We start from the raw sequence: 12,281 nt of genomic DNA, 5'->3' as shown, positions 1-12,281 counted from the left end.
GCTGGCCTGTGATGTGGGATTCTCACACATGCTGTTTGTTATTCTGTCCTTTTTCCTTTTGGCCTACAAAGATTTAGAGAAGAGGGTGGGTACGGGGGAAACATTGCAAGCCTTTGAAGCAACTTGACTTTCGATGATTAATTGCAGCAAAGAGCCTACACAAGGGAGGGAGACTCGGTTTTAATTTATTGATGTTTGTGAGAACAAATTTATAGCAGAGGGGAAGCAGCTTCTGAGGAGAATATCAAATGGTTAAAAGCTTTCAAGCATTCTTTGATGTCACAGCCCTGGAGAAATACTGGAAGGTAGTGAGGGACAGACACTGTTTATTTATAAAATAAAGATCAGTTACCTGCTTTTGGCAAGAGCCTGTGACTGAACTCTCGTTAACAACCTATTCATTAGACAGGCTTGGAGCTGGACCTAAAGTCCCTGCTGCAGCTGCCTGCTGAGGTGCCGAGAGCCTGACGTTTGGATGACATTTCCAGCCGTTAATCTTTCCATGCACCTCTGTGAAGCAGTAGCAGTACCTTTTTCTCACATTAGCTGAGGAAGCAACAGCATCTCCCCGTGCTGTGAAGCACACACTACTGGTAAAGGAATTAAAGAGCAAGATGGAAACCAGTTACACACTTGGCCGACCAAAATAAAGCGTGTGCCAGCCACTTGTCAAAAATAGCATCTGAGAGCACAGTTGCCTGGGGCTTTGTCATCCTGGTGAAGGAGGGAGGAAACAGGAGCAAAATGGCAGAGAAAGAAAAAGCTGAGACTGTTCTTCCTGGAGCTGGGCTCTGGGAGCAGCCAGGTGCTCACGGTGGGGCTGGGATCTTCTGCTTCACCAGCCCTCTAGAAATCCAGCAGCTGGAGGAGAGAGCAGCAGCCCCTGAGCACACCCGTGTGCCGGCAGCTCCGCGGGGCGCCCGCCCCGCACCCGCACCCAGCCCCGTCCCGGGAGCGCCGGCCCCGCACCCAGCCCCGTCCCGGGAGCGCCCGCCCCGCACCCAGCCCCGTCCCGGGAGCGCCGGCCCCGCACCCAGCCCCGTCCCGGGAGCGCCGGCCCCGCACCCAGCCCCGTCCCGGGAGCGCCCGCCCCGCACCCAGCCCCGTCCCGGGAGCGCCCGCCCCGCACCCAGCCCCGTCCCGGGAGCGCCCGCCCCGCACCCGCCCCGCGGGCCCCGGACGCACCAGCTGCGGCAGCACCTTCTCCACGTGCTCCATGTCCACGGTCCGCAGCTCCTCCGCCTGCGCCTGCCGAGCCGCCCGCGCCGCCGCCTCTGCGGGACAACCGTGAGGAAGGGCCGGGAGCGCGGTCACGGCTGCGGCGGGAGGGGCCGGGGCCCGGCGGAGTGCTCGGGGCGGGGCGCGGTGCCCGGCGGGGCGGAGGGACCCCCGGGCCGGCACCGGGCCCCATCCCGGCTCAGGCTGACCCTGGGCCCGGCTGCTCCGTGCTCACCTCGGACAAAGACCTTCAGCATCTCCGCCATCAGCAGCAGCGCGTCGCCGTTAACTGCAACGGCGAGACGCTCAGGGAGGGAGGGGGCACAGCCCAGCCCGCCCCGCCCGGGCCCGCCCGCCGCCCCGGTACCTCGAGTTCTCCGGTCGCGGAAGTGCCGGCGGAGCAGCCGGTCCACCGTGTCCTGCGCGGGGAAGAAGAGCGGGTGAGCGGCGGCTCGCCCGCCGGTTCGCCCGCGCCGCCCCCCGGCCCCGCCGCACCTTCCCGAAGCCGCCGCGGGGCCCCCGCTCCTCCATGGCGCGCGCGGCCGGCGCCGCCTCCCGGAAGCGCGCGCAGGGGCGGGGCGGCGGCCCGGCCGTTCCGGTGGCGGTCGGGGCGGCCATGGAGGAGTTCCGGCGGGGCTACGCGCGGCTGTGCGCGGCGCCGCAGGAGCCGGTGCTGCGGCGGCTGCGGGAGCTCGGCGGGGCGCGGGGCCGCCTGGACCTGGCGGCGCAGGGCCTGTCGCTGGAGACGTGCGGGGCGCTGGCCCGGCTGCTGCCCGGCGCCGCGCCCGTCACCGAGCTGGCGCTGGGCGACTGCGGCCTGAGCGAGGAGGGTGAGCCGGCCCGGCCAGCGGCGGCGGGCGGGCGGGCAGGACGGGCCGGGCCCGGCGGCTGGAGAAGGAGCGTTCGCGGTTCGGGCGGCTGAGCTCCCGCTGCTCTGCGGAGCGCGGCGGCCGCTGCTGGCCCGAAGCGGGCGAGCCTGGCGGCTGCTGGTGCCGCAGGATGCAGATGGTGACCGGCCGGATCCAGGCACCAGGTCGTCGCGTCCAGCCGGCGTTCGATGGGGGTTCTCTAGGGCACAGGACGGTCCCGCTGCCAGCGGGAGCTCCATGCGGTTCTCTGCCCCGGCGCTTCTTTCTCTGAGAACATAGAAAACAATGTCCTGCTGTAGAAGTTCAGGCTGCCGCTTTCCGGCAGCAGCAGCTGTTTACCAGCCGTGTGTTTGGTCACAGCCCTGTCTCCTGAGCTGGCTGTTTAAAAGGATGCACGGGCAGGGTTACACCTGCGAAATCAACAACTCTCCTTTGTTTTGTCTGCTCAGGTGCAAAACTTCTGCTGCATGGTCTTTGCTCCAACACCACGGTCAAGTCTTTGGATTTGAAGGTGAGTCTGTTCAAACAAAATTAAGATAGATGGGGAAGGAAATAGGAACTCAAGCTTAATCAGAGTTAGAAATAGACAGTCCTGGTGCAGGGTTGTTCTACAAGATGTGTACTTCTGTAAAGTTGTTGTTCTCAGTGCTTGGCTGCACCTTGGGGTGCGGCTGGTGGTGTTTGTGGGATGGCTGCACTGGGGCAGTTCCCTGCTGATCACCTGGCGCTTCTGTTTCAGGGAAATAACTTGCGAACCGTGGGAGCTGAGGCTTTGGGAAAACTTCTCAGGCAGAACAAATCCATCAGGAGGTAAGAAATTGCATCTATCTGTCTTTCTGCTATTCCTGCCAGATGGAGCACAACATTAGAAAAGGGTTGAGGGTGTTTCCTGTTGGGGTAGGAGGAATGTCAAGTGGTGCAGTTTCTTATGAGGAACAGGGCAAGCGAAGGCGTGGGGGGCAGAGGTGCCCTCCGGAGGATGCAGGGCCCTGCAGCACCCTGCTCTCTGAAACTGCGTCTCTGTCAGGGGGGTCCAAGGGGGTCCTGTGGTCCAGGTATCATTCGAGCTCTTGCAACTGTCCGTTTACTCCAATTCTGTCTGATTTTCCCCAGCCTGATCTTGGAATGGAACAGCCTTGGTGTGTGGGAGGAGGGCTTCTCCTTTTTCTGCCAAGGCCTGGGAGCAAACAGCTCTCTGCAGCGGCTCGATCTGCGCAACAACCAGATCAACCATCAGGGGGCCGGAGAGCTGGCCATGGCACTGAAACACAACTCCAGCCTTCAGGAGCTGGGTAAGAGCGGCTGCTTCATTGCCACCCCTACATCTGCGTGCACACACGTGTGTATCGTCAGGCTCCCTGCAGCCTGCGCCATCTCTGCCAGCTGGTCCCTGTTGTTCCCGTTCGTTCCCGGTTCCTGTCAGCCTGGAGCACCTTGCAGGCTTTGTGCAGGGAGTAGAGGTGACAGTCCCGTGGCCTTTGGAGAGTGGGAACTGTAACTGGAATCTCTGGAACCAAACCTGCAGATGAAGATTGTGCTTGGAGCAGAACAGCCCTTAGTGGAGGAGGGGGCGGCTTAATTCCCATTTGTGGATGCTGTTGCATGGCTCATGCCGGGCTTGGACACTTACTTCACCCTTGCTTTTCCTTAGGAAGGAGTTTTGCCAGAATTTCCTTCAGGACAATGTAGCTCTTGCTGCCAGTTCTTTCTTGTCCACAGATCATAGTTGAGGAAGGAAGGCTCACGAGATGAAATTGTGAGGGGCAGACTTGTGTACCTTTCGAACTGTAGTGGCCTCCTGTGCTTTATTGCCCTTAAAATTCATCTTTGTCCTTCCTGCTGTGTCTGTTATTTTCCCTCCCTCTTACCCATCTTGAAAAGGGAGGCAGTGCCCACCTGTGCTTGTGCTGAGGCCAGCGGGCATTAGTCAGCCGTGCTTGTAGGTGGATAAGCAGTAGAGTTCCTCCTGAGCTGTGTTTTCCAGCAGATGTGTGACTGCTGGGGTGAAAGTTTGCTTTCTGTATAGATTTGCGTTGGAATAATATTGGGCTTCTGGGTGGCCGAGCTTTGCTGAACTGCCTGCACAGCAACAAGACCCTGAAGAGGCTGGAGCTGGCTGGGAACAACGTTCCTGGTGACATCCTGAAAGCGGTGGGTGAGTATTACTTGTTGCATGGGTAAGAGTTAGCAGCTCCCTCCCCGCTTCAGAGGTGCAGGGCACTCGCTGCTCCAGGGGAGAGCTGCCCCTTCTCCCCCTCTCAACGGCGTTCACGCAGTGCCCTGCATTGCTTTCTCTCGTCTCTGAATGAGGGCTGATCAGATTGGAGGCATCGCTTCTAGCAGCAAGAGGAGAAAAATAATAGGGATTGAATTGGAGATGACTGTGCCACGTTAGTGTGAGAGAACTTGGGGTTCTGGCTTGCCTCTGAGTAGCCAAGTTTGGACATGGCTAATGCAGCGTGTCCTGTGTCCCGGGCACAGCGGAGCTCAGTGCGCTCCTGTGCGGGGTGTTGATCACACGCTGCTCTTTCGGCTCCAGCCGCCTCGTGTCTGGGCTGAGCACGGGCCGGCCTGGGAAGGGCCGCCGGGCTGGTGCTGCGGCAGCGGGCGGCCCGCCTGCTGCCTCCTCCAGCAGCGCCTGCTGCTCTGTCGCTTTCAAAACGTGCCCGTGTTCTTCTGCTCTTTCTGCATCAGAACAAGCCATGGATCACAACCAGGAACGTGAGACTATCCTGAGTGAGACCCAGAACAAAACGCACATACTCAGCAAGGAGGTTTTGAGTCTGAAGGATGAGAAGACCAGGCAGGTCAGCAGTGTTACATGTTGGCAGTTCAAATGGGGCAGCTGGAATCCTGTGCTTTGCCTTGATGTCCCCATGAAACACCCGGCAACAGGGTTATTGTGCACCTGGAGCTGCATGTCCATCTTTATGGGTGGGCACGTGGCTGAGTAAACCGGGTCCTTCCTCTGAGACAGGTTGCCCCGGAATCAAATCCATGACAGTACGGGTACGAGCACATACCCTGCTGAACATGTTCACTTGGCATTCTGGGGTAGTTTTAGTGATTTTTTTCACCCATATTCGTGCTTTTGGTTGTTCTTTTGCAACTGGTTTTGTGTTTTCCAAGTGGTGAAAACCAAGAAACGAGAGTTTCTTTTCTTCTGACACCGAATGGTGCAGAGTCCCTGTAGCTGAGGGTGTCAGTGAGATGTGCTGGTGAACCCATTGAACCTCCTGGTTGCTGCTTTCCGCAGGTGGCTTGGCCTGTGTTCACCTGTCACTAGGAAGAGAAAGGTGAGAAATGTAAATGCTTCGAGCAGTTAATTTTCTCACTGATGTTTGCCTTGGTCACAGTTTCTGGATTTGATGGACACTATAGACAAGCAGAGAGAAGAAATAGCCAGGAGTGGCAGGTGAGCTGAATCTCTGAGTGCTTTCTGTTCTTTGACAGCAGAACTGAGCCCTCTGCGTTTCCTGGTGGAAATTACTGACCCGTTTTTTGTCTTTTTCCCCCAAATGCAGGATGTCTGCAACACAAGTCAGCCAGCTGCAGGAAGCATTGGACGAGCAGCACTCTATTATGAATTCACTGAAAGCCAAGTACGGTGGAGAAAACCCCTGTCCTGTGCTGGTCTGTGCTGCATAGGCAGTGCTGAGCAGAGCTGTTGAGAACGGGGATAACCTTGTGGAGCAGCTCGCTTACTGTTTGACTTAGTTCTGCAGTAGTATCCAGATGTTACGGTCAGATCAGGCCTTTGGGTTTGCCATGCTAGATGTGTTGCTTGTTTTTAAGTACAATTACAGTGCATTGGTGTGAGAGCAAGTGAATTACAGGGGATGAAAAGAAAAAACACACATGGCAGGGATGGGCTAAGGCACGTTCCTTGCGCAGTTACAGCCCGCAGGACTCTGTACCTGCTTCCCCTGCAGCTGAAGTGTCTTCTGAGAACTGTTGCAGATATGGAGGAACCCAACCAGCAAGATTCCGTGCTTGGGAACAATGAGGTGAAGCTGCCCAAAAGCTGTGTCAGACTGTGTAGAGCCATATGCACATCACAGGGGTTAGAATTTGAACGCTGAGCCTCGCCTGTTCGGTTCTGCCAGGTGAAGGCAGTTTCCTTATGCCCAGCCCCACTGTGGACATGTCCCTTGTGTACAGTGCAAGCAAATCACTTCTGCTACCCGTGTTTAAAATTCTGTACCTAATTTTAAACGACCTAGCAGTGGTATATTACAAACTATCCAGCTTTGTTCTCCTGTGAGAGCGGGCACATCCCAGAGGGGTCCGGGCAGAGGACCCCTCGTGGGCGGCAGCTCAGGGAGAAGGCGCTGGGGAGCCGGGCAGCGGCTCCGAGCAGGCCCAGGGCTCTCGGCGTGCGGAGCCCGCTGGGGCCGGGGAGCAGTGATCTCCTTTTCCCAGGGGTGAAAATGCCTGTATCACTGGCTTGATTTCACTCATACCACGGGGTGTGCAGAGCTCACCGAGCACCTCCCCTGGAAGGGACTCTGGAGGGCATTTCTCTGTACAGGCTGCAGATGACCGAAGCTGCCCTGGCTCTGTCTGAGCAGAAGGTGCACGACCTGGGAGAGCTACTGAGGGCTGCACAACAGGAGCGGAGCAGCGCGGCCGAGCGCCACTTCACGGAGCTCCAGCAGCAGAAGCAGGTGAGCTGGAGAAGCCCCAGTGAGGTCTGAGAGCAAGGTTCCAGGCAACCCCTGCTTTGAGTAGCCTGGGGGATGCTGGGTGGGATAGGCACACGTGATTTTTTTACCACTAGTGGGTTAACGACAGCTGCCACCACAACAATTATTGTGTAAATTAGGTGAGTGCTGTATGTGGAGAGGAGCAGTGGTGTTTATGGGGTAGGCTGGACTTAGCTGGGTGTAGCGTTAGTTGGAGTAGGTTGGCAGTGCAGGAATGAGGTTGAGTACAGGTTCTTAATTTCGATTCCGTTTGCAGGAGGGTGTTGATCGGGAAAACAAGCTTCTGCGTGACTTGTCTGCTGCCAGTGAGAAGAATCTGCTCCTAAGAAACCAGGTAGGAAAGCAAGTCCAAGACTGAGGAGCGGGACTTGGACATCGTTCACTTCTGCTCTGTATGTATGTCCTCTACTCTGATCTTCCTGTTTCTGCTGATTGTTCTGTACAGCAAATTTTCTCTGCTAACAGGAAAAGAAAATCCGTTGTGGTAATTTCCTTGCAGGTAGATGAGTTGGAGAAGAAGTGCAAAGTCCAGCAGGATCAGCTGTTCCAGGTGAAACAAGACTTGACCAACACAACAGCAGAGCTGAAGCTGCGGGCCGCGCAGGCGGAGGGTGAGCGGAGGGGCAGGCGCGGCTCAGGGACGCCCGTGGGCTGGTGCTGCAGGGGAGACAAGGAGCAGGGGTGGAGGAGTTTGTGGTATAGTATGAAATAGAGCCCGCGTAGCAGGGATGTCATAGTTGCGATACGCCTGCTTTTAACGTGCAGAACGCCTGGAAGCAGAGAAGAGAAGATTTAAACAAAGTCTTGAAGACATGGAGGCCCTTCGGTTAAAAGAGGTGAGAAGGGAGTTTCTGCAGCATCCTGATGTTAGTCTCTTTGGTCCTGACATACAGGCGCCACTGGAAGCCATTGTTGGCTGTCAGCTGCTTTAGAACTCAGGGGGCTCGGGCTCGCCGTGGAGCCGTAGGGCGTTCCTACGAGCTGGAGGGGTCACAGACGTTCTACCAGCTGGTGGGATTTGGCCGCCTGCAGGAGCGTGGGCCACAGGGGTGTGCGGTTCTGCAGAAGGGGCTCGGAGTCTGGCCCTTGTGCCAGCCATACCGTGCAGAGAGATAATTGTGAATACACAGTCTTGGCGTGCTTACTGAAATACAGGTGCGTTAGTGGAGGAAACTGAGACATACGTACTCTATACAACCAGTCCTTCAACAGGGCTCAGCCTGCTAGTTCCTTCTCTGTTATGTTTTAGGGGAATTTTGTCTGAGTGTGGACAGGACAAGAGGCTGTGACCAGCTCTCTTTGGAGTGTTTATTGAGGTGTGAAATCTCTCAAAAATAAAACTATACCAATAGATGTCTCTGAAGATTTTGAAAACTTGTTAGCAAAGATGTAGGCCAGCAAGATTTCAGCAACATTACAAGTAGAAAACGAATTCCTGGTGTTTCGTACCACTTGAAGATGAGAGCTGGGACTCTGTGTCTTTCATCTTGGCCTGCAAGGGATCTCTGTCTAAAGTTCTCGCTTTCTAGAGGGCAGATTCTGTAGGACAGTGTCCTGGTGGAGCTCTGAGGGAGGCAGGAGTGGTTCTTCGGTGGCGGGTGGGTACAGGAGAGGATGCTCAGCGGTGCCGCGTGGCCGTGCTGCTGTGCCCGCAGACGGGAGTGCTTTTCTGGCACGTGCTGAAGTGGTTTCTGCTGCTTTGCAGGTGGATCATATGACGCAGCACATGGAGACCAGTGAACGCTCCATGCAGGACAGGATCCAGCGGCTGGAGACCATCAGGATAGCTCTGGAGGAGGTGAGAACAGGCGCTCCGGTCGCGTTGGGATGCTTGGGTAGTGGTGGCAGGAGAAAGCTGCCAGGAGAGCTTTGTGGAGTCTTCATTGCTTACCTGCGTAAAGATTGTCATGTGCTGTAGGGAGGAACGGAAAACAGCAGTTTGCCAGCTGGAATCATTTTTAGTGTTTTGGACTGAGAAAGGAGAAGGTTCCACAGCGAAACTTGTAGGTTGTGCTTGAACAAAAATCAAGTTGCTGTTGATCGCGGTTAGATTCTCACCAGGATTTGACTTCACCGGTTTTCCATGTGGTCTCAACTAGTGTAGCATATTCCTCCACATCTGTTCCCCCAGCTGGATCCAGCGCTGCCCTCTCCTATTCCCCTGTCTTTGGAAAACTTCACCCATTGCTCACACTCATGTAACTGGAATTCTCACTGAGTTTAGATGGCAGTCTCGGGGTGAGACAGTGCTTGGCGGGGTTTGTCTTCCTGCCCTGAGGGATGCGGCTGCATCACTCGTAGCCTGCGGTTGGAAGCTGCTCGTGTTTTCTGGTCAGTGTTGCAGCTTCTCTGGAGTGATGGTTCACGTCTCTGCGCCAGGAGCTGAGCCGAGCCAGAGCAGCTGCACTCACGGAGCGCGGCCAGGCAGAGGAGGAGCTGATGAAAGTCCGGAATCAGGCGCGGCTGGAGGAGGTGAGACCAGACCTGTCTGTGGAAGCAGTGGGAACGGCCGCCCAGCCTGTGCTTTTGTCTTGGGGAACTATGAGTAACTCCCTGCTCTGGGTTTCACTGGCCTGCAAATAATGTGATTTCTATGGAAGGAGTCCTGAAAAGTGTGCTTTGAATAGTCTCCAGAATGTGACCAGCTATCCCCACTTGCTCCGTACTTCCCATCAGTAACAGAATTGATACAGGTATTGTCGTAGCAGATTTCAGCTCAGCTGCAGCTTTTGAAGCTACCTGTCAGATGTCAGTCCTCCCGTTTGACAGCAGCTTTCATGGGCTGCTCCTGCTTCTCGGCTCAGGGGAATTTCTGCAGGTGGCTACTGCTGCTGGATAAAAAAGTCACTTTAGAATTGAACTTCGTGAAAATGGTAATGAAATCAACAGCCTGTGAAAGAGAACAACTATTGGAATGTTTACTTATATGTAACATCACAAGAGGAGATACTTTACCGAGTTACAAACATATAAAAGCTGCCCCGTGCGTCTGTATGGGACACGGCAGTTGCGTGGCTGTGCACAGCGGCGTGTCGGAGCCGCGGGGACGTGGAGGAAGGGAACGCAGCAGTGGTTGTCAGCGCTGGTGCTGGTGTTGGTGCTTCTACCAGCAATATGCCTCTGTTTCTCAGCACTCGAGTGGTGCTTTGCAGTGTCTCCGTCAGAATGTGATCCCTGGCAGCAGAAAGCAGCTCAGATTCACTTCTGAATGCACGGGGGAGGTGACGTGTCTATCACGGCTCAGTCCTGTGCTTGTTCTTCAGTGCCAGTTGACACAACCAGGGGTTCATCGCTGTGTTGGGAACAAAAAGGGGAGAACCCTCTGCAGGAATGGAATGGGACTGATGTATTTTCATTTTCCTTTGTGTCTTACAGCAGCAACGACTAGAACACCTAGAAGAGAAGCTGCGGCTGGTGACCGAGTCGCGGGATGAAGCTCAGCACTGCTGCCTTAAGCAGAAACAAATGGTTGCTGAGGCCCAAGCCAAAGCCAGTCAGTTGAGCCTGCATGCTGACGGACTCAGAAGGCGGCTTGAGGAACTTCAGCAGGTAATTTGGGCTGGAGTAGAGATGCGGTCACCACAGGGGTGGAACTCGTTGCTGAAGTTGTTTGGTTGTTCATGGATTTGTCTCTGTGTGTCAGGACCTGAACAGTAAAGAGGAGGAGAAAGTGACAGAGGTGAATAAAGTGAAAGCGGAATTACAGGAGCAGATCGGGCACCTGCAGGCTGAACGCACAGCACAGGAAGGGCTGAGAGAGAAGATTGCAGCCCTGGAGAGACAGCTGAAAGGTGATGGATCCTTTGGTGCTTCTCGGGTGGTAATGCTGCGGTACCCTGCAGCGGGCCTGGACCTGGCCGTGCTTACAGGCCGGCAGCTGTGAGCTGCACCCTCCGTCCCGGTGCGTTTGCAGGGATTCTTGTCATTTTATAGAAACCAAGGCTTCGATAACTGCTCAAAGCTGCACAGCAAGCAAAATGTTTGGATTTCCTGCACAGTGAAGTGGAACATCTTGTCTGTGCAAAACCTCTCACGTTTTCTCATGCAGCTTTTCTTGGGTGCCTGTTGGCTGTCCTGCTTCCGTCATTTTGGCTGTGCCTATAGCATGTTCCTGTTTATTCTAGGGGCACCCTAATTTTCTTTACTGCTGCTCTTCTTTCACAGCCCAATCAAGTAATCACCGTGAGGCACTGCTGGACAAGGAAGGTGAAATCTCTGTGCTGCTGGAGAAGCTGAGAATGAGAGAGGCTGACATCTCCAGGATGAGGGAGGAAGAGGCCCAGCGAGCAAGGTTCTTGCAGAATGCCATCATGGCATATGTGCAGGGCTCCCCCTTAGGAACCCACAGCTCTAGGAGATGAGAGCTTGGCTTAAAGAACCCAGGTGCCTGCTGTCAGGAAGAGGGTGAGCAACTCAGGTACAGCCCCGTCTTTCCGAGCGGGATAGTTTTGTCATAGTGGGGTGACACAGAGGCTTGCAAAAAGAATTGCTCTTGCTCTTCAGAAATCTTATTCCCGACCACATAAAGGAGAGGAGGAAACAACCATCCAGGGCTGGGATAGAGGCTCGTGGGTCTGAGTTCATGATGTGGAGCCCTTGCCCTGCGCTGCTACAGCACGCGAAGTGTTTCTCTGTCCTTTTATACAGCACCAGTTGTTACCAGGGAGCTGTACATTCCCTGAACTGTGGTCATTCTGCAGTATTTGTTTGGATCTTCACAGTGAAACCTGATAAATGATGGGCAGCAGTGTTTGCAGGTCCCTGTAGGTGGGAGACATTCACTGTGCTCGTGGGAAACCAAGGCTGCTGGAAACACCAGATCTTACCCACCGGTGCTCACAGGCGGCAGCAGAGTCTGGCAGGGCTCACGTGGGCTCCTCGACCTGCCCTCCGCGCTGTTGGCGGTGGCGACGGGCGGGAGATGAACACCCGTTACCCGTGGAACCGGCTGCGCAGCGGCTGCTGTGTCCCGGCTGGACGGCTGGGCTGTGGCTGCGGTTTGCAGAGCGGGGGCCATCGGGGATCAGCGTCTGTGCTTCCTCGCTGTGAGCTGCGGCCCCTGGCTGGAGTTCTTGTGGCCAGAATGCAACAGGGTTTCATTCTGCTGTGACAAATGTTGAAAGTGTCCTGCTGGTTTGTCGGGAGCCCAGTGCCGGTTTCCGTGGCCAGGAGAGCAGCGGTGCTGCTGGGCAGAGGGAGCTTCCTTTTCCTGGCAGCACCCGTCCTGTGTGGCGTGCAGAAAGGGAACGGATGTGAGGGTCTGAATCCGGGAGAGCTGAGTTTCTGCAGGAGTCTGTGCTGGGAGAAGTGAACTTGTGGTACATGTTTTGAGAGGCAACTGGAAAATGAAACTCTCTGTGCAGACTGGTTGGTTTGTGTTTGTGATTTTTCATATTGGGTTTTGCTCCGCTTTTTTAATAAAAAGCTTTTGTAATTTGCTGTGACACTGGACCATGGACGGATGGGAGGGGCCCACTGCTGCGTTACT

At 55.5% G+C, this 12,281-nt stretch overlaps 1 protein-coding gene across 3 annotated transcripts; it reads left to right on the top strand.

The window, feature by feature from the left end:
* Nucleotides 1-1,718: 1,718 nt before the first annotated feature.
* On the top strand, nt 1,719-12,237 carry LRRC45 (leucine rich repeat containing 45). 3 transcript variants are annotated; one of them, XR_014185503.1, is made up of 18 exons: nt 1,719-2,048; nt 2,537-2,598; nt 2,827-2,897; nt 3,201-3,379; nt 4,114-4,242; nt 4,782-4,894; nt 5,444-5,502; nt 5,612-5,689; nt 6,619-6,754; nt 7,050-7,127; nt 7,293-7,404; nt 7,559-7,629; nt 8,499-8,591; nt 9,173-9,265; nt 10,169-10,342; nt 10,437-10,584; nt 10,958-11,210; nt 11,297-12,237. XR_014185503.1 is itself a non-coding variant. In XM_082066886.1 (17 exons), exons 1-17 carry the CDS (start codon nt 1,748-1,750, stop codon nt 11,152-11,154), a joined length of 2,094 nt encoding a protein of 697 aa, XP_081923012.1. In that variant the 5' UTR covers nt 1,719-1,747; the 3' UTR covers nt 11,155-12,237. The 3 variants fall into 3 exon arrangements, 1 of the variants encoding a protein (XP_081923012.1); XM_082066886.1 differs by having other exon boundaries at nt 10,958-12,237; XR_014185504.1 differs by lacking the exons at nt 10,958-11,210; nt 11,297-12,237 and having other exon boundaries at nt 9,130-9,265; nt 10,437-10,573.
* The last annotated feature ends 44 nt before the right edge of the window (nt 12,238-12,281 follow it).

Source organism: Streptopelia decaocto (assembly GCF_964273445.1).
Source record: "Streptopelia decaocto genome assembly, chromosome: 16".
Taxonomy (NCBI): domain Eukaryota; kingdom Metazoa; phylum Chordata; class Aves; order Columbiformes; family Columbidae; genus Streptopelia; species Streptopelia decaocto.
Note: the sequence above shows the minus strand (reverse complement) of the source record. Positions and strands in the feature narration are given on the sequence as shown.